This window comes from Haemaphysalis longicornis, unplaced genomic scaffold (genome assembly GCF_048455015.1).
Source record: "Haemaphysalis longicornis isolate Haplotype H1 unplaced genomic scaffold, Haemaphysalis longicornis Haplotype H1 scaffold_5, whole genome shotgun sequence".
NCBI lineage: Eukaryota > Metazoa > Arthropoda > Arachnida > Ixodida > Ixodidae > Haemaphysalis > Haemaphysalis longicornis.
The window spans coordinates 76,798,284-76,820,836 of NW_027526385.1; the positions used below are offsets into that span (position 1 = coordinate 76,798,284).

Sequence of the window (22,553 nt, forward strand, 5' to 3'; positions counted from 1 at the left end):
AACAGATTGGAAGCTTGTGGTCTTCGCCCTTTGCCAATAGACGGTAAAGTTTGCTGTTCCGGAGGTTCGTCTCATTCATCATCAGCAGTAATACTGTTGCGACCTGGTAGACGCAGGCATAAACAGCACGGTGGTGATATACCGATGTATTAGGCGTGGCGAGTAAGGGGAAATGCCAGGCAGCAGAGGTACCCGAACGGTGGGTCTCAGCGAATGTGGCTGACACACGAGAGCAGGGTGCTCGAGCGTTGGCGTCGTCTTCTTGAGTCCAAAATACTGCCTACCGCACATGGCACGTACCCTCAACAGGGTGGTGGTGGTGGTGGTGGCCCGAAAAATGGCGCATACCCACTTAGGGGGATTGGCCAAGAAGAGTTATGTTTTCATTAGAATAAATCAAGCGAGGCAAAATAATGGAGCAGAAGAAAGAATTTGGTCTAGGTTAATCAAAGAGAGAGAGAGGAAACACGAGAAAAAAAACACACAGTGAGAAGAATAGGAAAACTATAGTAAAAATCAGCCTAATCGGAATGTTTTTAACACTGCAGCCGAGCTGTCTCCGAAATGAAGGAGTGGATGGCGTTGCACACGTCCCTATGGCATCGGCCCAGACTAGTCCCCCCAAACGACAAAAGCACAGGTACAGTTATTACATGATGTTGGCATTTCGTGTGGCACATAACCACGCATGAGATTGTCCCACCTAGCCATCGAGAGAGGTTGACCAATGTGCCAGGTCCGGTGTCGGTGTGGAGACAAAGATGCCGAAGGGCGTCGCTGCGGTGCGGCCAGCGCTTCAGAGCCCGGCGGCCGCGGAAGCCAACATGGAGCCATGGACCTGATGCTGAGCATGATAGACGAGGGTTACCACCTCGGCTCGGCGGTGGCAGCCCTGGTGGTCATCGCGCACGCCGTCTACGCGGGTCTCGAGAGCGTCGACGAGGTGACCAGCCTGGTGCAGAAGTGCCTGCTGCTGCACTTCCATGTGATGCGGCTGCGACCCGGCTCGGGCGTGCTCGTCGAGGTGGCCGTCTGGCTGCTCGACATGGCCCTGCACCTGTGGTTCCTCCTCGTCGACTGCACGCGCGTCGTCTCCAGCCTCTACTTCCACAACAGGCCGCTCAATACGCTCCACTGTGCCGTCCTCTTCATCTTCCACCTGCAGATCCTCAGGCGCTACTGCACCGCAATCCACGTCACCGTGGACAACGTGGTCGCCGCCGAAGAGCCCAACGCCCAGCAGGAGCAGCTATTGCAGCAGCAGCATCCCGCGTTGCAGGAAGAGCCCGTGGGCGCCGAGGGACCCGGTTCCGTAGGGCACCCCGTCGACGTGGACGAGTCGTCCATGCTGCCCATGTCGCTGTCGTCGGCCACCAAACTCACGTCGCAGTCGACGCGCGTCGTCTACAGTCGCGACGAGCTCTCCCTGGACCTGATGAGGTGCGTACGGAGACCTACGCTCCCAAGCTTCGCGGTGAATATGCGGATAACCGCCCTTGCTGACTAACAGCTGCCTCTTAAATTTAAGGCGGGGTGTAATTTCACGGCAGCCGTGAGAATTACCTCACCGAAATTCTCACGGCAGTTTCCATGAAAGCTGGCTGGCCTAAAATTTTTTGCTGAATAATATTACGTTCCAACGTAACCTAACATAACATAACCTCACCGAACCTAGCGTAACCTAACCGAACGCGTCGTATTCTACCCAAATACAGTCCAACTGCAACAAACCTAAACTAACCCAGCCAAACGACACAGAACACAACCTATATTAAACGTAATTCAGCCCATTCTAGAAATCTTGTTCGTCGATCTCTTGATATTGTAAAAACCAGAGTAAAAAATCATCAACAAAATCACGATGGCCGAAAAATTCTGAAAGCTTAAAAAAAGCATAGAACCTGAGCGTTCTCGTTTAAAACCAGGTAATATACCACAGCGCTACAGGACCAGCTGCAAACACGGCTTTTTTTAGGGAATATTTATCCCATAGAATCTCTGCGTAGCGGGCTTAGCCAATGCGAGGCGACTCCCGTGAGAAATTTCTGACGGTAATTTTCACGGTTGCTGGGATAATAGACGCTACCTAAATTTAACAAAATTATTATGCCCTTTGTAACGGTCTTCTTTCTAAGGCGCTCCGCTCTCTTACAATCTGGTCAATGCTACTCTACGAGGTTAAGGGCAGGGTGGCGGAGCTTCAAGGTGCGGTACACAGTTTAAAGAGAGTTCACTGGAACCATATTAAGTCATATGGGACAGCCTTTAAAGAAATGTTCGGCCAGGCAACGAGCAGTGAAAATAACGATGATAAGAGTAATGCTGAAGGATAGAAAACAAGAATTTCATATCACAGAAAAAGCTCGCGCTGAGGACGTCATAGGTCGAATCAAGAAAAAGTAGTGGTCTTTATTTGGGTGTGTAGTGCGGATAACGGACACCCCCAGAGTAACAGAGAGGTTACCAGAGACGGAATAGAAGTATAGGGGAAGACGGTTAATTTGGTAGAGGGAAAAAATCTGTATAGGGGAAGACCGCTAATTTGGTAGAGGGACAAAATCTGTATAGGCTCTTAGGGGAAGACCATTAACTTAGTAGAGGGAATAAATCTTAAAGCTCGCAAGTAAAGAATGCTGGAGTAGGACATCTCAAGACAGGAGCGGCTGGAGTAATGCGAAGGAGGCCTTCGTCCTTACAGTGGACACAAGCAGGCTAACGACGACGACGATGATGATGGTGGTGGCAGCAGTTTTTTTTTATGAATACACCCGCCCAGTAATAAACCCTTAAACAATTTTCTTTTGCAAGACTAGTAAAAAAAAAAACAAAAGCATCCCTTCCTCAAGAAAGTTGGGGGAAGCACGAAAGGTTTCTCACAGCAAAACTGCGCCAAAAGTGCGCCAAAACCTTCGCTGAAAGTGCGTACAAACTTCTCTGAAAGTGCACCCAATCGGGCGTCAAGCCTTCGAAGACACAAATCGCAAAATCAGAACAAACTCACGCGACGATTTTTCACGTACTAAGTGAACCCGTCTACGAAAGATCCAAGTCTATACCGATACGTGGTTTTTAGATATTAATGATCGATGCGTGTGTTGTCTTATCTAGAACATTCCTTTTTCACGATTTTCACAAGTGACTTTTTTTTACACAATGACACTGTGACACTTTTTCAAGCACGCGCCGTGTATCCAAAGATCTTATCAGAGCTGTTGGGTCAACAAAGCGGTCTATGGGGAAATTCATTAGTTCTTCGACAGGGCGACATCGATCCCACCAGAAAAAAGTTCACTTTAATATCCAATGGGTAGCTTCGTCCAATGGGTAGCCGTATCCAATTAGTAGTTCTAGGCAGTACCACAATGCTCCAAGATCAAGTGTTGCAGCTACAGCTGTTGATTAAAAAAAAATTGGCCGCGTGTCTGCTCCTTTCGTTGCAAATGACGTCAAAAGACGATAGTCTTTATCGGCTTTTGCGAAGTAAATGCCTCCCTTCGCTTTACCGCTCACCTCTCATGTTGTTCCTCTTGCGTCGCGCTCCTCCCAAGGTAAAGACGCCAAATGTTTGCTTAAATCATTTTAAATTTCCCGCGTTCCTCTGCTCCAAACCGGGTGTCTCGATGAGAACGCTGCCGTACGGCGAAGACGCGCGTTAACCGAGGCGCCCTACTTCAACGTTTATAGAACCGCGTTTCCCTACTCCACGTGCGTTGCAAGCAGAACGTGGAACCTATCTAGTGGAACCTTGCGTAACTGTTGCCGGTTGATTTCTTAAAATGGCGCCAGAAGCTATAGTGGCGCGGGCGACAGCAGGCGACGGCGGAGTGAATTCTTTTTCTGCAGTTGATGAAGTATTTAATTTCGCAAAAGTCGAGCATGTTTGAATTTTTATAAAGGAACACTGCAAATACCACTTCTGTATTGATTTGTTGTCTCATATTTGCGTAATGTCTTGTTCTTCTTCAACAATGTTGACAAGTATAAACATTCCACCGGACATAGACGGGTAGATTTAGCTGTGACTATATAAGACTATTGCGCAGGCATTGTTTTGCTTTGGCCGGGTTGCTGAATCGAGTCACAGACAGACAGACGGACAGACATACAGACAGACCAAAATTTCTTGGTTTAAGTAGCCCGAGAAAGACTATCGTCTTTAAAAAATCTAGGGAAGCTTGCACTCATTCGCAAGACTTGAATCGCGAAACTGTCGTAGGTGAGCATTGATGGACCCATAGTTTCAGTAGCATGGCCTGCCTTTCGGTTCGCGGCCTCTTCCTCGACCATGCGAACTATTAGCGGTCGGGCCATTCCGAGAACTGCGAAGACGGTTCGCGCAGCGAGGTCTCTTGTACGCCGTACTGAGCGCACGCGCACGACGATGCGCGCTCCCGCCCGAAGGGCTCTCCACTGAGCGCATGCGCATGCTCCTCTCGAGTGCTGCGGCGGCTGCTGTCACGTGTCTTTCCGTTGTAGAGTTAGTAATGCGATAGCTGCGCGACGCCTACGCCGCGCACGAACCCCGAACTTACGGCCAGCAACAGCAGCTCCGCTATTAAACGTTTCTGAAGACTGCTGCCGCTCTGTTCTGGAGCCGAATAGGCGTAATCGGTGGTCTAAAGGGGGTCTGTAACAGTGTCCTTGGACAAGGATAAATGGCCGATTTTAGTTACGCGATGCGCGCTAGGGGAAACTAACTGCAAATATTTCGTCAACATAGGCTTCTCCAAGAATTGTGCCTTGGAAGCCAACTTCAAGAGAACTTCATTATAGTTATTAAGTCTGATTTGACCGAGTCTCTTACCACGAGAAATACCGTATTTGCACGAAAATAACGCACACTCTTTTTTTTTTTTGTTTAAAGTAGCTTTAAAATTTACGTACGCGTTACAGTCGCGATCAGAAGCGACATAGGCTTTAAATTCCCCGCTTTACTTGCAAGTACAGCAGGAGATGGATAAACAATTTTAGTAAGCCCAAAGAATTTTCGCTGCCACATTTGCGTACGTCAAATGAAATGCCTTCTGCCAGGTACGTTGCGTCATGTCTTTTACATCTGCAGCGTAGAATCGGCGTCAAATTGCTTTGCGAATTTTCACCAGTAAATTTACCTGCGCGTTACAATTGGGGCGCGTTAAAACTGTGCAAGTATGGTACCTGAATTGTTTCGGTCTTCACAAATGACGCTGGGCATCGTAACACCATAAGCGGTCGCCCTCATTTTTAGGGGCGAAGCCCTTAGTAGCTGGGGCTGTCGTCGTCTCCTGTCGTCGTCGTAAAAGTCGTATCATGTAGTCACGGTACTAAAACACCGGGAAACTCCTTTACGCCTCGCGCTAGAGCGCTTCGTAACATGTACAAAAAAACACCGGGACACTCGTTCACGCCTCCCTTAGAGAGCTCCGTACTTCAAAGGCAAACGTTTTTGGGCCTGCCGCTTTCTTAAGAGAAATAAGGTTTAAAAGCGAAGCTTTCTTCATGTAAACTGAGCTAAATCAAAGTCCAAGATTCATCCTCCCAAAGTCGAAAATCCAAACTGCCGAAGTCCGAAGCCAGAGTCCACTTCAACTCAGCCACAGTCCAAAGTCAACGCCCGCGCTACGAACCCAAAGAAAATGCTGTGCGGTTGAAAAAAATTGAAAACTGATCGAGAAAAGCGACGATAGCGCAATCAGATAGACGCCGGTTTCATAACGCGGGGGACCCAGGTTCGAAGATTCCGACCACGGGAAGCGCTTCCTAGGGGTGAAGCCCCTTAGGGGCTCGGGCTTTCGTCGTCTCATGTCGTCGTAGTATCATGTAGTCACGGTACTAAAACACCGGGACACTCGTTTTCCAACGCATCGCGCTAGAACGCTTCGTGCTTCAAATACACGAGACTTACAGCAAAGCTGTATACGTCTACCCCTCAATGGTTTCATCTCCGTGGGTCAAAACGTCAGGGCGCCAAGTATACACTTATACATTGCATGCTTCGCCCCTCCCCAGGTTTCACTTTACGGTTTCATCTCCCTGGGCAAAAGCGCCAAGGCGCCAAGAATACACTTATACATTGCATGCTTCGCTCCTCCCCAGGTTTCACGTTACGGTTTCATTTCCGTGGGCAAAGACGCCAAGGCGCCAAGTATTGCTTGTATTCACTGGCGAGGCGCGCATGCAGGCAACTCTGTGTGAGTGTGCCGCCACTGGTTACGTCGGGCGCCGCGGCATGGCGGTACTTGTCCGTGCTAAGCACATGACTGTGTTGCACGTCACAAACTCTACATCACCAAACGCAAAGTATTGCCTCGGATGGATGGATGGAAGGTTTTCCTTTGAGCACGATTGATAACATCTCTGTTGACACCACCGTTGAGAATCGGGTTGAAACGGAGCAGACGACGCTTGCCGGTGTTTTTTTTCTCTTCGGCGTGCGGCCGCAGTGGCCCAAGCCGCGCCATGTCCGTGGCGCATCGGCCATGTCTGTGGCCGTTTCCAGTGTTGCCAAGAGAAGGAATTGACAGCTGAACTTTTCAACGAATACTACCTATACACTTACACACTGCATGCTCCACCCCTCCCCATGTAACACGTTAGTGGACACGGCCCGGGATTTTTTCTTGAGGCGGGCACTTCCAACACCTGCTCTTCGGCTCCTTGCCTCCATGCCTCTTTTCTTCACTCTTCGTGAGCTAGCATTTCCCCACTCCACTTCGCCGAGGAGAATTTCCTGTTAAAATTGGTCGTAAATGCTTTGATGCGTTGTTTGCATGTTCGCAGCCTGTCTCTGAGTTCTCTTCATAACGGGCTTTGCAGCAAGCCCACCACTATTTCCGTGTTTAACGACCCGTGACATCACAGATCTACAGTGATGACAATAGACCTGTAGCAGCAATGCCATCCTCTACGCTTTGGTAACTTTATAGTCATCCAAAGGCTTCGGTACACTACCGGCAACAAAGGTTTTTTCTCTACCTGTTGTCACAACACGTGGTTTGCGGTCGCATAAATGACGCAGCACATCTAAAAACATTGGCATTTCAACTCAAAAGGGCGCGAATGTCGCGAACATAGCTTTTTTTTCGAATGAGCACCTTTTGTACACACAAATTATGCACTGTCTTTGTCAAAAGTTCCTAGGCCACGCCAGTAGTTTGTGGGCAATAATAAATTCGAATCAAGAGCTTAACTTTCGGTTTGATCGAATTATTTGGTGATAGTAAGAAAGTACAGCGCTTTCGCCAGCCATCCGGCATAAAGCACCTCAGGTCTACCCGGAAAGGACACTTAATGTGCTGAATTATTGGTTTGGGGGTAACTTTTGGCGTGGCCTGGAAGGTTTTCCTTAAAGAATATTGATTGATGGATTGTAAGGTTTAACGCGCCGATGCAGCGCAGGCGACTAGGCGCGCCGCAGTGGAGGGCTCCGGATTAATTTTGACCACCTGGGGTTCTTGAGCGGGCACCGAAATCTCGTACACACGCGCGTTTTTGCTTTTCGCTTCCATCAGAAAAGCTGCCGCCGCGGCCGGGAATCGAACCCGCATCCTAGTGCTCAGCAGCACAACGCCTTAGCCACTGAGCCACCGCGGCGGGTCCGTAAAGAGTACGCTTGTAATGAAACGACCGATATCTGCTTTTGCAGCCAGGCATACGTTCTTAACTCTAATAAAAATAGGGGCCGCGGATCTCTCTGCTTCGCTGCAAATGGATGGATGGATGGATGGATGGATGGATGGATGGATGGATGGATGGATGGATGGATGGATGGATGGATGGATGGATGGATGGATGGATGGATGGATGGACGGATGGATGGACGGATGGATGGATGGATGTATGGATGGATGGATGGATGGATGGATGGATGGATGGATGGATGGATGGAAGGATGGATGGACAGAGACAGACTGACAGACAGACAGACAGACAGACAGACAGACAGACAGACAGACAGACAGACAGACGAAATTTTTCGTGTTTAAGTGGCTCAAAAAAAAACTATCGTCTTGAAACCGATGCAGGATGGAGTCGGAGTGCTCGAGCGGGACGTGCCGTTGCTGCCGACCGTTGGAGGACCGCACCTCGTCGCATCTCGAGAGAGTGGGACGCGAAGGAAGCTACTGGCTGTCGGAGCGCAGTGTTCCCGGCGACTCCGACGGCTCGGTCAAGCCGCACGAGCTGGAGACCACCCGCGTGAGACGGCGGAGCTTCCTGGGGCACGCCACCGCAAGCTGAACGGTCCTCTTGGGTCTCCACAACGCATAATTTAGGCCTAACCAAAATTTAGGTAACCCCAGGAGAGCGTTCCCTAGGTGTTCTCTAAAATTCCCTGGTGTTCCCTTCGCACATTCCTCCCATCCGAAATTCTTCCGCGCCGGGCTTCCACGAAAACCTACGACCATGGGAGTGCGAGGACTTCGTTCTGGTCCTTCAAAGAGAACAGTGAATGAACCACCCGGAGTAAATTGGCGCCCGTCGAAACACCATCGCCGTGAGCTGAAGAAGCAATCCGAGATGTCCTCTGGAATCGAACGCAGGCGGAAAACCAAATTCTCGAAGAAGGCCGCTCGGAAAGATGAAGATTCAAAGTCGTGGTGACAGCCACGCGTCCGTATGTCGTCTCGTTTCGCGGCGCGCTATGTTTCTACGATGTGATGAAATAAAATTTTAAACAGGTACACTTCGTGTAGAGGGAGGGGTTCGCCTTTAATATACCAGGACGCTTAGGCCCCGCTGTCCGGATCGACAGCTTTAGTGTATAGCCGTGCCGAGCGAGTGGTACGAGAGCAGTGAGTGAGTGAGTGAGTGAGTGAGTGAGTGAGTGAGTGAGTGAGTGAGTGAGTGAGTGAGTGAGTGAGTGAGTAAACTGTCCCCCAGCTTCAGGCGCTGATGGTCGGGCGCCCGCCTGGTGGAGGGCCTGCTCCTTGCTGGCAGTCCAGGCGCTCTCTACCAGGCTACGCTGGACTGAGAGGTCGGTGCTGGCCCGCTGGCCCGCCCACTTCTCGTAGGTTAGCTGAGGATTGGGGGTAAGAGATAGTACAAGAAAAAAAATTACACCATCTTCCCGTGGGGAACCCTGATGAGGATGCGAAGCATCGTGGCGGTTCCGTGTGGTTCCATTGTGTTGCCTTTATGTTGAGTGATCTGGCTTTTACTAGCGCCAGAGGGAATTCCGCGTCCGGGTCCACACCGGTGACAAAGGCACGCAAGTGCTGTTGTGTTACGGTGAGTAGGCGGTGGTTCTCGAGGCGCCGAAACTCGTCCATCATGTTCTTGTCGATGTTGTCTCTGTGGTAGAATCGGTAGTCTCCGTCGGCTTTGGTGAGGTAAAGGTTGTTGACATTGGTGCACCGGCTGAGAGCAATGTACACGCCCTCCTCTTCGCAGCTTTGTCTTCTCGTTCTTCTTCTTCTTCGGCGGTTCCCCTACGGGAAGATGACGACGGTGGTTGAACGCGAACCTATCTCGTGATGGATTCTTTGGTTGGCCAATCCCTAGGGGCATCCTGCCACAATCAGCATCAGAGGCGCTGCGGACGGGGCTGGTTGAGCTGCAAGGCGCGTGGCGCTTCCCGCCACAGCTTTCCCACGGGAAATTCAGCATCCCCCTCTTAAGTTTTCTGTTCGTCGTTTCCGTTGACGTTCAGCTTCGCGTGCCTTCGTTGTATCAGTAGCTTCTTGACGTAGTTTTAATGAGTCAAGGACATAAGGCGCGTTCGTAGCACTTGCTCCTGTCCCGGATTTGTAGCGTAGTGGTAAGAGCACCGCGTACCTCCCGTTGCGGCCAGAGAGTCGTGGGATCGAAACCGGGTGCCGCTAACTTTCTTTTTTTTATAGTGTAGTATCGCGGAGCTGTGGGTGTAAGGAGGAGAGTTGCGCATGCGCAGTGAGCGTGTGAACGGCGGCGCCATCAACGACGGAGAACCAGGCGAGACTAAGAAATGATCCGCATTTAAAAAAGGGCGAGCACGCGTGTTTTTTTTTTTACAGCGAAGCTGTTTACCTCTAGACCCTGTATGCATCCCCCGCATGCTTTACCACGGGGTACTCGAGCCAGGAAATGTCCTCGAGCAGAAATCCCGGCAGAGAGAAGGCGTGGAACAGCAGCAGCCGAAGTGTTGGTGACGCAGAGATAGGGTGTGGCGTCGAACGCGACACAGCCGCTCCCAACACCAGTCGCGTGGACACCGCAAACATGACTCAGGCTCTTCGTGCACTTCTTTAGACTGCGTCCCAGTCAGTCGAGCTTTTTTTTTTTCAAGGGAAGCTTGTACTGGCTGATCATCTTGAAGGTGGAAGCGCTCACAAAACAGGGACGAAAGTAGAAAAAACATAGACGACACGGCGCTAAACTTGGGTTATTGACGTTTTGTTTTGTGAAAAAAAAATCGTCCCTGTTTTGTGAGCGCTTCCACCTTCAAGATGAACAGCTACCAACTAGCCCAGTTGTCTGTTCTACTGTGTAGTGGCTGACTTGAGCCGTCGGTGGTGATGTACGCCAAAAAGCCTTGCGGCAAAGCCAACTTCATCCACGTTCTCTTTGGGCACAGCTCTCCCTCGCTGTTCGCAGATGGCGCGCGTGCGAAGTGTCGATCGTCGTCACGCCACATCGCAGATGCAGGCGCTCGCCCTTCTCGGGCGTGGGTATAGGCTGCGCGTGGTGCGCACCATGGAAGAGTACGTTCTCAGCAGCGACACGTCGGCTACAATCGCTGCTTGTTCGGAGTTGGGTTTCGCCAAGTATCGGGTGCCTGATTTATTGGTTTACGTTTACGTATATATGGTTTACGTTTACGTATATCTGCGCGAACGCATAGGCTATTGCCATGTCTATTTTTTCGCCCGGCCAGAGGTCGTCTCCCTGGTCGTCTAGTCTCTCGGAGCAGGACTTACCCCTGAGCGCCTTCCTGAGGAATGGTGTAATGGCCGTTCCTGTGGCTATGGTCCCTGCGAATGGCGGAGCGATCCGGCTTAAAATTTTCAAAACTATTCAGAGGGACCTGCAAGTGGCGAGTGAACACTTCATGAACGTGAAGGAGGTGAGACCATACGGGAAGGGCGGAATCGTCTGCAAATCTTCGGATAAGGCCTGCTTAATCGATCTTCTGAAGTGCTCGACCTTCGCATCGTTCCCGGTGAGTCCTTTTGTCCCCTCCCACCTTGCCTGCACAAAAGGAATAGTCCAAGGTGTAGACACGGAGATTTCGCCCAGCGAGCTCCTTGAGCAGTTTCGGGATGCTGGGCTAATCTCGGTGTACCGTTGCTCCCGTGTAGTGGAAAATACCACTATTCCAACAGAATCCGTGATCACCACCCTCGCGGGTACATCGTGCCCATCGGAAAACAAAGTCTGGCCTCTCATCTACAGGGTAGAACCGTTGTCCCCCCGACGTCGTCAATGCCGGAACTGCTGGCGCTTTGGACACAACGCAGGTTCATTCAAGTCAGCATCCCGCTGCTGCAATTGTGGGGGCGAGCATTTGGCTAGCCAATGTACCGCAGACGACCTCTCCTGTTGCCTTTGCGGAGCGTCTCACACCGCTGATTATTCCAACTGCCCAGCTCGTTCATTTGAAATCAGTATCCTTGAAGTTCTTGAAAAGCGCCGTTGCTCTCGTAAGGAGGCGGTGATGCAAGTGCGGCTGCCCGCCAGGCCCCATCCAACGAGGCTTCGATCCCTTGCAAAAGCGATATCGCTTGCTCTCAAAGAAGTCCTACCGGAGGTTTCACGGAATATGGTTGCGTCTGTAACTGAGCAAGTGTCCAATCTTTTGGCAGCGCAAACACATCAAATCGCGCAGGCACTCTCTTTGCCCGTGGCTCCCTTCCTGCAGCAGGGTTGCTTGCAATCTTCATCGCCTCCTCCCAGGGATCAAAAGGCCCAGAATTCATCGGTGCGAGCTGTCGATCTGGCAAGGAACAAGGAACCATCCTCAGCGAGCGAACTCCAGAGTGCGACTTCGAAGGAGACAGTAGGCCCAAACTCTACTCCGATGGCAACTGTCCAAGTTTCGGCACCTTCTATTTTGTAACTTCCCAAGGTCAGCCTTCCTCTTCAGATCTCTGCCAATACAAGAGTCCGAAATGGAACTTGACATTTCCACTGCGTCGCTTAGGCGCCCTGACGTCAAGCGAGATACTCCATCCACTTCGCAACAAACTACTTCTTCCCCAGAGTCGCGATCCAAGAAGCCTAAAAAGGGCCAAGGGGACATTAAACTTAAAGAAAGCATCTTGGAGGCAGCCATGGCTGCCATTCACTCTCCATAATGTCGATCCGAGTACTCCAGTGGACCTTCCGTTCTGTAGTTGCGGCACTGATAGATCTTAAATGCCCTATTAATAATCACTGCCCAGATATTATTCGCCTTCAAGAATCGTGGCTGCCTAGAGGCAAACCATTTACTTTACCCAATTTTCGCGTGTTTCGCTTAGATAGGAACACGCGAGGAGGTGGTATTCTAATAGCTACAAATATTTGCCACAAAGCCAAGCTGTCCTTCCAGTTTTTGTCACCGTTAGCGAACTCATGGTGTAGACATAAGTCTGCAAGGTTGCCTTTCATTCTCTCTACTGAATGCCTATTTCCCCGATGGAGTGTCCACCACAGAACCGAACCGCTGGACCTCGCCCTTTCCTCCTGTAATCAAAACGTCATAGTTGCCGGAGATTTTAATTCACACCATGTGAGCTGGGGCTTCAAGACCGACACTTCTGGTTGGCGTTTATTAGACTGGACAGAGGAGGAGGAGGAATAAACATTTAATTGAGCAGTCAATGTTGTTGGGTTGACCGCCAGGTGGGGGACCTCCTTAGTCCAGGAAGCCCTGGGTCTTGGCGGCCTGTCTCGCCCGGTCTACCAGATGTTGTTGGTGATCCTGGTTGGAGCTGGTCAACCGACCCTCCCACTGCTCAAGTGAGGGATTTGGGTTTGGGGCAATGGATGGTGTGTGGCGGCACTCCCATACCATGTGGTAGAGAGTGCATGGCTCCACGCAGAATTTACAAGTGTATGTGTGCAGTGTCGAATGCATTGAGTGTAGTAATGTACCATGTGGAAATGTGTTAGTCTGTAGCTGCCTGTAGATGACCGTGTCTTCGCGAGACATGTTGAGATGTGGAGGCGGAAAGGTTCTTCGTCCCAAGCGGTAGTGGGCCAGGATGTCACTGTACCTTCTGGGGATTATTTCTCTCGTTGGGCTAATGGAAGGACTGGCTGACATCCCAGAAGGAGGCGCCCGGTGAGTGTGGGCTCGGGCTGCGGCATGAGCCGCCTCATTCCCTTCCAGTGATGAATGAGCCGGTGTCCATATGATGAAAATTTCGGGTAAATCAGGGTGGGCCGATAAAAGTTTTGCTGCTGTTGATGAAATGCGTCCAATTTGAAAGTTTCGACACGCCGTCTGGGAGTCTGATAGGATGATGACTTGTTCTTTGCCAGTGGTAGCTGCAAGGGCAATGGCTGCTTCTTCGGCGGTGTCGATGTCCTTGGTAGGTATAGAAGCTGAAGCTAGCTCCAGTCCCTGGTTATTGACTATGCTGATGGCGTGGGCTGATCGACTGGGGTATAGTGATGCGTCCGCGTACCTAACGTCAGGCCGTTTCCCGTATGCAGTTCGAAGAGCTTGAACTCTTGCCTTGCGTCGTGCTTTGTTGTGGATCGGATGCATATTTCTTGGTATTGGGGCGACAGTGATTTTCTCTCTAACATGTAGAGGAATGCGTTAGACTGGACAGAGGAAAATAATTTAGTATGTTTTAACTAGGGTAGTGCGACTTTTTTTTCGGAATCAAACGCGCTCAGTCTTAGACCTAACAGTCGCAAAGGGTAGGTTGGTTTCTACTTGGCGTACAGTCGATGGTCCTACAAGTAGCGACCACGTTCCGATAATTTTTGATATTGCGGTAAGCACACCTAATTGTGTGGTGCGGACCTTGGTTAACTATGAACTCATGAAAAAGGAGTTGAGTTCGTCCCTTGCATCTCTTCCCAGTGATTATATAGAGCTTAGGGCCCTAAACGTAACATCATTAATAAAAAATTCACTAAAAATTCGGAGTTTGTTGTTTCGTCAACCAAGAGAGACGGTATAAGCCCGTGGTGGAATAATGATTGTACGAGAGATTATCGTCGTAGGAAAGCGGCGTGGAAAAAAATTATTTATAATCAGAGCCCCAATAATTGGACCAATTTAAAGTATTATTTCGAAATCTTTCGCCGAACCATCTCAACGGCTAAGCAAGACTATTGTTCGCAACGGTTCTCCGCTCTTTCCGAAACGAAAAACCGGCGTATTCTTTTTGCTTTCTTGCGTAACCGCAAGAGCACTGACGATACAAACAACGGTGCATCCATTGTGGAAACGCAGGAAGAAAGCTCAGAGTCGCTCGAAAAAGACGCCCAGGCCTTGCAAACAAGGTTTACGGTGACTCTCCGACCCATGATAATTGAAAATTCCCCAGCTTTAGACTTGTCATAATGGAGGAAATGGCGGATATAATTATGCGCCTCTCGCCATGGCTTCCCCAGGTTCCGATGGCATCTCGACTACAGCGATAAAGCTTCTCTTTGAGGAATCTCCTCACGATCGATTAAACATTATCAACACGTCATTGGAGAAAGCATGGGTGCCTGAAGATTGGAAAATTGCAAAAATTGTACCACTACTAAAAAAATCCAGTCTTGGCCTTCTCCCGGACAACGTCCTCGCAATTTCTTTGACCAGTAACTTAGTCAAATTGATCGAAAGAATTGTGTACGGCCGTTTACTTCGATTTCTATCTAGGGAAAATTTACTGAGTGCACATCAGATTGGCTTCCGTCCAGGCTGCTCCATTTGGTCCGCCCATGTGAATCTGGAGAGCCGTATCCACGTGGCCCGTAGAAACAAACAAATCTGCGCGCTTGTCACACTGGAAATTGCGAAAGCATACGACAGTGTAGAATACAGCGTCTTTATAGCTAAACTTTAAAAAATGCGGGATACCATATTACATTATTTCATGGATTCAGCAGTTTTTATCTGGCCGCAAGTTCTTTTACTCGAAAAATGGTTTTAGGACTTCGACACTACATCAGACAAGGGGCGTTCCACAAGGGTCAGTGCTTTCTCCGGTTCTGTTTAACATACTGATGAGATCCATTCCTACCGGCAATGGAGTCTGCTGTTATGTTTATGCGGACGATATAGCCTTTTTCGCAGCAGCACGGGACATCCATGAGCTTTATCAGGCGTCACAAAATTATTTGGAGTCTGTCTAAAGGTGGCTGTCAAGTCTGATCGCGGTCCTGATTCCCCGTATCAGTGCCTGTTACCCTCTGCCTTAGATACCGGGAGGAGTTTATTCCGCAAGTGACAACTTTAAAATACTTGGGTATTATTTGTGAGGGTAAGCTTGATTGGCGGCATCATATAAAGCACATTACTACGAAGGGGGAACGGGCACTTGGCTCGTTGCGAAAAATTAGCAACCGGAATTTTGTGATGAGAAGGGACTATTTAATATTCATTTACCGCGGGTACGTGCGCCATATCTTAATTTGGCTGTGTTCTCTTTTCAAGATCTCCAATGTACATACTCAATCCGCTTATACTACTGGAGCGACGTGCATTGAGATTGTGTCTCTGCCTTCCGAAATACGTAGCTAATAACATCCTGTATTTAGAGTCCGGCTGCCTCCACTAGAGTCTCGGTTTAATCTTTTAACTGCGCTGACGATGCTTAGGATTTTCCAATCGCCCCTCAGCAGAGATTTGTCGCTGATGGTGGCTCAAACGGCTTTATTTTTTAACTCGTGGTGGCCCCACCAATACCACCCTCAATGTGTGTATGCCCAGACATTACTTTCACCCCTTAATATTAAAATTCTGTCCATTATTCAGATGTCCTGGGAAGCTCTCCCTGTTCCCCTAACCTTTAACAACATGTTTCCTAACAATGCGAAAACGCAGCCTACACGTTTACTAACGGGTTTGCTGAACGTCTATTTGGCTGGCTTGGATTTATACGTGGTTGTAGCGACTGATGCCTCTCAACTTGAGGAGAGAGCGGATGTGGGGATTCGCAGTCCACAACTCAACTGGTCGCTTTCGATTCGCCTACCGGACTTCACCCCAATCTTCTATGCTGAGTTTATGTCAATAGTCATAGCATAAAAAACGTACCTCCCCAGATAATAAATGTCGTAATTGTGTCCGATTCATTAGCTGTTTGGCCGCTTTGATATCCCCCGAAAATTCAGCTCTTCTTCGCACATTTGGTTTTTTAGTTCCTCCCCACTTAAGAGAAATCGCCCTGATATGGGTGCCTGGGCATAAGGGTATATGGCTGAATGAAGAAGCAGACTTTTTAGCGTGGTCATCACTAGACGGCCCTCCGATCGACGTCTGACCATTTCTTCCATACTGGCCGGAGCATGGATACTTTGGCATCAACATTTGGCGAAGTGGCAGGAGGGTGTCATCACCTCCTTTGATGATTACGCCCATTTGGCATATGCATGGAACTCCCGATGTTGCGAATCTCGCCAATGCGAGGTTACTTTAACTAGCGTACGTTGTAGAGTTCCGCGGCTCAACTTCTATATGCACCGCGCTGGGCTCACCTCCTCTCGTCATTGTGGTTTTTGTGATGAACCCGAAACCATAGAGCATTTTTTCTTACATTGCCGCGGTTTCTCTTTAATGAGAAGAAAATACCTCGTGGAGCCAATTCACCACCTTGGACTTACCCTTTCAATGCTGGTCTTACTTTCGCTTGGTGCCATTTCGCTTGGATTTACTCACAGGAATTTGGTTACAGCCGTCCACACCTACGTCTCAGAGACTAGGCGCCTACCCTGTTAGCCGTTCTTCTTGTACACAGACGAAATAAGAGCCATTTCTTGCAAATTCCTGCATAGTACGAACTTTTCTTCTACAAATTCCTGTATTTTTTGTGCGATTATTCCGATCAACATATTTTTTTCTCCAAAATTTAGTTTCCTAAATCGGGCACATTAGCCCCAATAAAGCTCCCGATCCTGGCAATCCCCCAAGTGGGTATGCACTAAAAAAAAAGGAACAACAACAACAACAACTATGGAAGAGCGGATGGCCATTGAAGAGCGTAAGCGTTCTCTAAAAATCGCAGAAGAATGCTCTGCAATGACGTATACCAAACAATAGCGTTCGGGTAAAGCTCAGCGAAATGCAAGGGTTTCGTTTCGGTCGATCGATGCCTCTGCGTTTTTGTTTCGGTCATTGCGCTTTGATTTTGGTCGTTTTCGTTTGCACTGAGGTCAAGCTTCGCATCCACCCTTGTTTCAGAAAGGAAAGGGTTCGTTCATTTTTTAAAGCGAAGCTCATATGGCTAGGTTTTCATGCATTTTTCATGTCTACGAATAAAAAGTCACGGGTCTTTAAACCGCAAGGCGCTGGAAAACGGGACGATTCGGTGTGTGTGCTTCCAGCCTGCGGTCATTATCAAAGTCGCATGCCGTTCAAAACATTGGTTTCGACCTCAAGCCTATCCGTATCATCACTTGGACATGCATTTTGGGAAAACTAGTTCGTAATAGGCGCCATTTTCAAGATCAGTAAAGTTTCAAGATCAGTAGATTAGAGTACCGGACTTGAGTGAACGACCAAAAACTAGTTCTTTAAAATAAACAACGGGACACATTGTCATCATGGCCTGTTTGTTCATGCTTTTAACTCTATCTCTTAAAATAAGTTTCAAATTTCAAATAACGTTGAAACTTCCCACGATATCCCGTACGTTTTGAGGCGCTCAGTGTATATTGGAGACCTGAAGACTAATTTTGATCGCTTGAAATCTTTACCCATAGCCAAAACCTCGTACACCCGGATATTTTATTTTTCCTTAGTCTTAATAACACCCGCGCGCACTTGTCCTCCCTAGTACAACGTCTGATGCCCAAACGCGCCGCGGGTGTTATTCAGCCCGGTATCTTCACGCACGGCGGGATCCCTTGGTGCACCGACATGTTTACTGCAAGGGTGTTCCATCCGGTAATGCACCGTTTGCTGCTCTTCGTCTCTGCAAGTTCCCGGGCCTTTTGGTGGGCGAATTCCTTGCCCTGGGAACCTACACCACTTGTAACGTAATCAGAAATAACGCAACATTACAGTCTTAATCGATGGACTTTCCCACTACCTCACCCAAACCTCACGAAGTCCCAGGAAACAACACTCAGACTTTTACAAACAAACACCTTCCCATATTGAGCATCCAACCGGATATCCCCCATTCAATAGCCAGTAGAATGCAAATACTGCCAACAGGCAGGTACACTCAGACATATTATCCTAAAGTGTAGGAAAAACAAGCACCTACTACTTCTTCCCCGCTTCCCCAACCTTCCCGCACCTCAAGGAACCACTCCTGCAAGAACAACATCAATGCTCACAATAAATCTCTCTCTCCCTCTCTTAGTCTCTGAACTCCAATGTTCATCCACGCACCAGTGCGGCGCTAAAAAGCTACTGCCTGGAACCCGTCGCCGAGGGCTGCCGATGGCTGCTGGTGCTGAGCGGTCCCTTGAGCTCTGTTCGCTAAGCAGAGTCTTTCGCAAAAACAGCCGCCAGACTCGCCGATCTACGTCACGCAGGCCATCGAGCACTGCTCCTGCTTTCTACAGCAATGACGTAACGCAGCCATGCGCGGGCAACGCAATCTGCATAATATATCGCGTGCATCTATCCGAACTACTTCCCAACGGCTATTAGGAAACACTTCGAGCAGCTCGAGCACGCCGTGACCCTGATCGGCCACCGGCGGCTGCGGCGACGCAATGCCGTCCAGTTACACAAGCTCTGCCGTTCCGATCTTCGCGATCCCTATCGGGGTCACCGCCGCCGCGTTTCGGCAAACCTTGCCCGCGGGTACCCGATGGGAATCAGCCGGTCCGCTCGGCGGCCGCGCGGCGGGAAACGTTGCCACACTAGGCGCCATGGAGTTGCTGTTCGCGTACGCTCGTTCGCTCCGACCTCTGGGCGGCACGGGCGCCGCCGTGAGTCGGCTCTTCCCGGACCTACGGCGCAGCTTCAGCCTTTGGCGGATCGAAGACCTGCCCGCCTCGGAACGCACCAACCCGTACATATTGACCGGCTACAGGCGCTGCCGCAGCCGCACCGCCTGCCTGTGGAGCTTGCTGAGGTGGCACAACGAGACGGTGAACGTCTGGAGTAATATCATCACGCTGGGCATGCTAGCGGCCCTGCTCGTCGAAGACAATGCCAGCCGCTTCACCGAGCTGCGAGTGGATCCCGCGCGCAGACTACTACTGACGGTCATGCCGGTGGCTTACGGTGCGATGCTTCTCACTAGTGCAATTTACCACACGTTCAACTGCACGCCCAACGCCCGCGCACTCTACTTGCTCGACTTCGCGGGCGTGTGGCTCAGCGTAGTCACCTACGTGCTGGGATTCACGGCTCTACAGTTCCGAGGAATCGCGAGGATTCTTCACCTCTCCGGAGCCATTGCCGCCGCAGCGCCTTCGTTTCTTCTAACGGCCGTGCCGAGCTACCGCGAGTCACGCTACGACTCTTCCCGGATTCGAACCATGGCGTGGTTCGCGCTGTACAGCCTGGTGCCATTGGGACACTTTGCGGTGTCTGGAGACGTCGGCCTGGTGACCAGAACGCTACCGGGACATGTGACTGTGCTGGTGCTGCTGACTCTCTCGCTTGCCGTGTTCATAAGCCACGTGCCCGAGCGGTTGTGGCCAGGAGCTGTGGACCTGGTCGGTGCCAGCCATCAGATTTGGCACGTGGGCGTTTCCGCCTGCGTGCTCATCGCCCATGAACTGCAGTTCGCGTACGTCAAGCCACGGTAGCCCTCAAGGTGTGGATCCTGTGCCTCTGCTTTTTATGAAAATAACACGGGCGTGATCACTGACAAGAATCCAGGAAAAACAACCGGGTGAACTTGTTTTTAGGTTTTATTCGAACAGCGAGCACTAAGATCTTTCCTAACCGAAGATAAGAAGCGATAAGAAAAAGCAATTTGGCGAGAGACTGGAAGCTCCTTGCTTTGTGCCAAGTTTGGAGTCCCGTGTATACTCCGGGCAATGCTCTGCTCCATGTCGGCGGCCCCAAACCGACGTCCACTTTGCGCCCTTGCCCCGAAGGTGAGAATTTGAGTGCTCAATGTGCCACGTCCGCTCCCAAGAAAGTCATCTTCAACCCTTCAATTTTCGATGCGATCCTGCGACATTGATCCCGTTGTCCTCGCGTGCATGGTGCGACGCCTCGCCGAGGCACGGTGCCGATTGTGGCTTCGTTGAAATTCAGCTGTTCTGTGAAAGATTGCGCCCTGCTTTCGGACCTCTGCAACTTCTGACCACGTGGCGTCGACGAAGAGCAGTTCGGCGAGTTGTGCTCTGGAGATTTCGCCTTGCCTTCTATCGTGCAGCGCTTGTCTACGTATGCGGTGCCCTGGGGGCTAGGCTTTTTAAAGCGAAGCTTTATTGCTCTAACTGATGCCGTTGTACGCAATACGCCCTGCAGAAAAGCCAACTTTCTCTGACGATGATGACGAATTATCGTGGGTGAAGTGAAAGAAAAAAAAATCAACTACTCCCCTGTTTAAAGATAACGATGGGAAAACACCAAGCTTTAGTCGTTCAGTTTGTCGTTTGATCGTTGAGTTTAATCCAGACGATAGTTGAACGCGAAGTTTTCTCGTGATGGATTCTTTGGTTGGCCAATCCCAACCAAAGTGGTGCGTACTTGCAGAGTGGCACATACTCGCAGTGTGCGATTGGCTACCGTAATGGGTAGACCACGTGTCGTTCGTTCATGGGAGGAGCAGCATGCCTTTAAGCAACGTCAGCGCGAACGGGCACGCGAGCGCGCCCGTGCTCCAGATAATTGATTGATTGATTGTTTAACGCGCTGACGAAACGCAGGCGATGAGGCGTGCCGTAGTGGAGGGCTCCGGATTAATTTTGACCACCTGGGGATCTTTACCATGCGCCGAAATCTTGTACAAACGGGCGTTTTTGCTTTCCCCCTCCATCAGAAAAGCGGCCTCCACGGCCGGTAATTGAACCCGCGTTCTCGGGCTCAGCAGCTCAACGCCTTAGCACCTGAGCCACCGCGGCGGGTGTTCTCCAGATAAAATCAAGACTGCCCAACTTAACGAACCTGCTTTCATTCTCTCACCTTACTTCAGGCAAATCAACTACTACTCTGTCTAACGACAACTATGGGGAAACGCGAAGCTTTAGTGCGTCTACCCATGTCGAACCCGCCGAACCAGCGCCAAGTCCGAGCCAAGCAAACTATTAAACTCAACGATCAAACGACAAACTCAACGACTAAAGCTTCGTGTTTTCCCGTCGTTATCGTTAACAGGGAGGTAGCTTTATTTTTCGTTGAATCGCTATAAATTTTCTTGAAGGTCGCTGTAATCGGTTCCCATAAGAGAGCTAAAATGATGAGAGAGAGAGAGAGAGGGTAGGGGGCTGATAGAGGGGATAACAGGGCTCTTTATCGCACAACGGAACTAGTTCTAAAGTGGCTACGTCCAGAATGTACCCGCTCAACGTCCGCTCGCCTAGTTGTATATCTGAGCATGTTTCTAAGCTTTTCGGGAGGCAATTGCAAAGCGCGTTTGTCATTAAAATATATTAACTGTTACTAGTTACCGTATCTCAGCATTGTTCGTGTCTCATATGTTTATCCTTCAGTCCTACTAAAAAAGGGAACTTCAACCGAGCGCCAAGCACAACTCGAGGAAAGAAGGACAAGAAAGAGGGGTCTCTTTCCTGTCCCTTAAAATCCTGTTTTTTGCTTTAGTTGCGCGTGGCGCTCGACTGAAACGACCACGATGAAGTGACAACTACACTCTGGTGCATCTTAGGAGTAGTAGTAGTAGAAAACTTTATTATAAAGTCAGGCTATCTAGCTCTCAGAGGGTGGTGCCCTTACTCCAGGGCCCCATTTGCTGCTGCGATCCGTCTTGCCTGGTCGATCAGTCGGCGCTGGTCGTCCAAGGCTGAGCTGGAAAGAGCGGCTTCCCATCCGGAGGGTGAGGGGCTGGGTATAGGCAATTGGGTTGGGGGTTTGGGGCATTCCCATGTGGAATGGTAAAGGTTCGGGTGTCCTCCACAGGATGGGCATCTTTCGGGGTACATGGTAGGGTAGAATTTGTTCCGGAGCGAGAGGCTAGGAAAAGTGTTAGTCTGTAGCTGGCGCCATGCAGCGGCTTCCTCACGGGTGAGTTGCGCGTGTGGCGGAGGAAGTGTCCTACGGGAGAGTCTGTAGTGTTGTAGTATATGTGTGTATGTGAGTGGGATACTTGCATCTTAGGAGTGACAGGAGAAGTCGCCCCTGGGCCTCGGTACCGCACCTGCTGTTCCTCCGCGCGGCGCAAAGAGTGCCTTAATGCGAGTATTTTGAACGTGACACGAGCCATTTTTATAATTTTTTGCACTTAATCTGGTTATAAATTACTGCAGACAAAAAAAGAAACTAGGTTAGAAAAAAATTCACGCATCTCCACGAAGGGAATCATAACGAGTGGGCGAAGCACTGGGGATAGTTCTTACCGTAAATCACC

The 22,553-nt window shown here is 50.0% G+C and overlaps 2 protein-coding genes across 2 annotated transcripts; both read left to right on the forward strand.

Annotated features, from left to right (window-relative positions):
* The first annotated feature begins 832 nt into the window (after positions 1 to 832).
* LOC144139773 (uncharacterized) lies at positions 833 to 8,217 on the forward strand. Its single transcript, XM_077672034.1, has 2 exons — positions 833 to 1,440; positions 8,004 to 8,217. Exons 1-2 carry the CDS (start codon positions 833 to 835, stop codon positions 8,215 to 8,217), a joined length of 822 nt encoding a protein of 273 aa, XP_077528160.1.
* Positions 8,218 to 18,936: 10,719 nt separating this feature from the next.
* On the forward strand, positions 18,937 to 20,566 carry LOC144139775 (progestin and adipoQ receptor family member 3-like). The gene has a single exon (XM_077672035.1). The coding sequence runs from the start codon at positions 18,937 to 18,939 to the stop codon at positions 19,822 to 19,824; it is 888 nt and encodes a 295-aa protein (XP_077528161.1). The 3' UTR covers positions 19,825 to 20,566.
* The last annotated feature ends 1,987 nt before the right edge of the window (positions 20,567 to 22,553 follow it).

Excerpts from the sequence above, each read along its gene's own strand:
- LOC144139775 (XM_077672035.1), top strand. The coding sequence starts at position 18,937 with ATGGAGTTGCTGTTCGCGTACGCTCGTTCGCTCCGACCTCTGGGCGGC.
- LOC144139773 (XM_077672034.1), top strand. The coding sequence starts at position 833 with ATGGACCTGATGCTGAGCATGATAGACGAGGGTTACCACCTCGGCTCG. Across the intron at positions 1,441-8,003 it reads CTCTCCCTGGACCTGATGAG|GATGGAGTCGGAGTGCTCGA; the intron begins GTGCGTACGGAG and ends AAACCGATGCAG.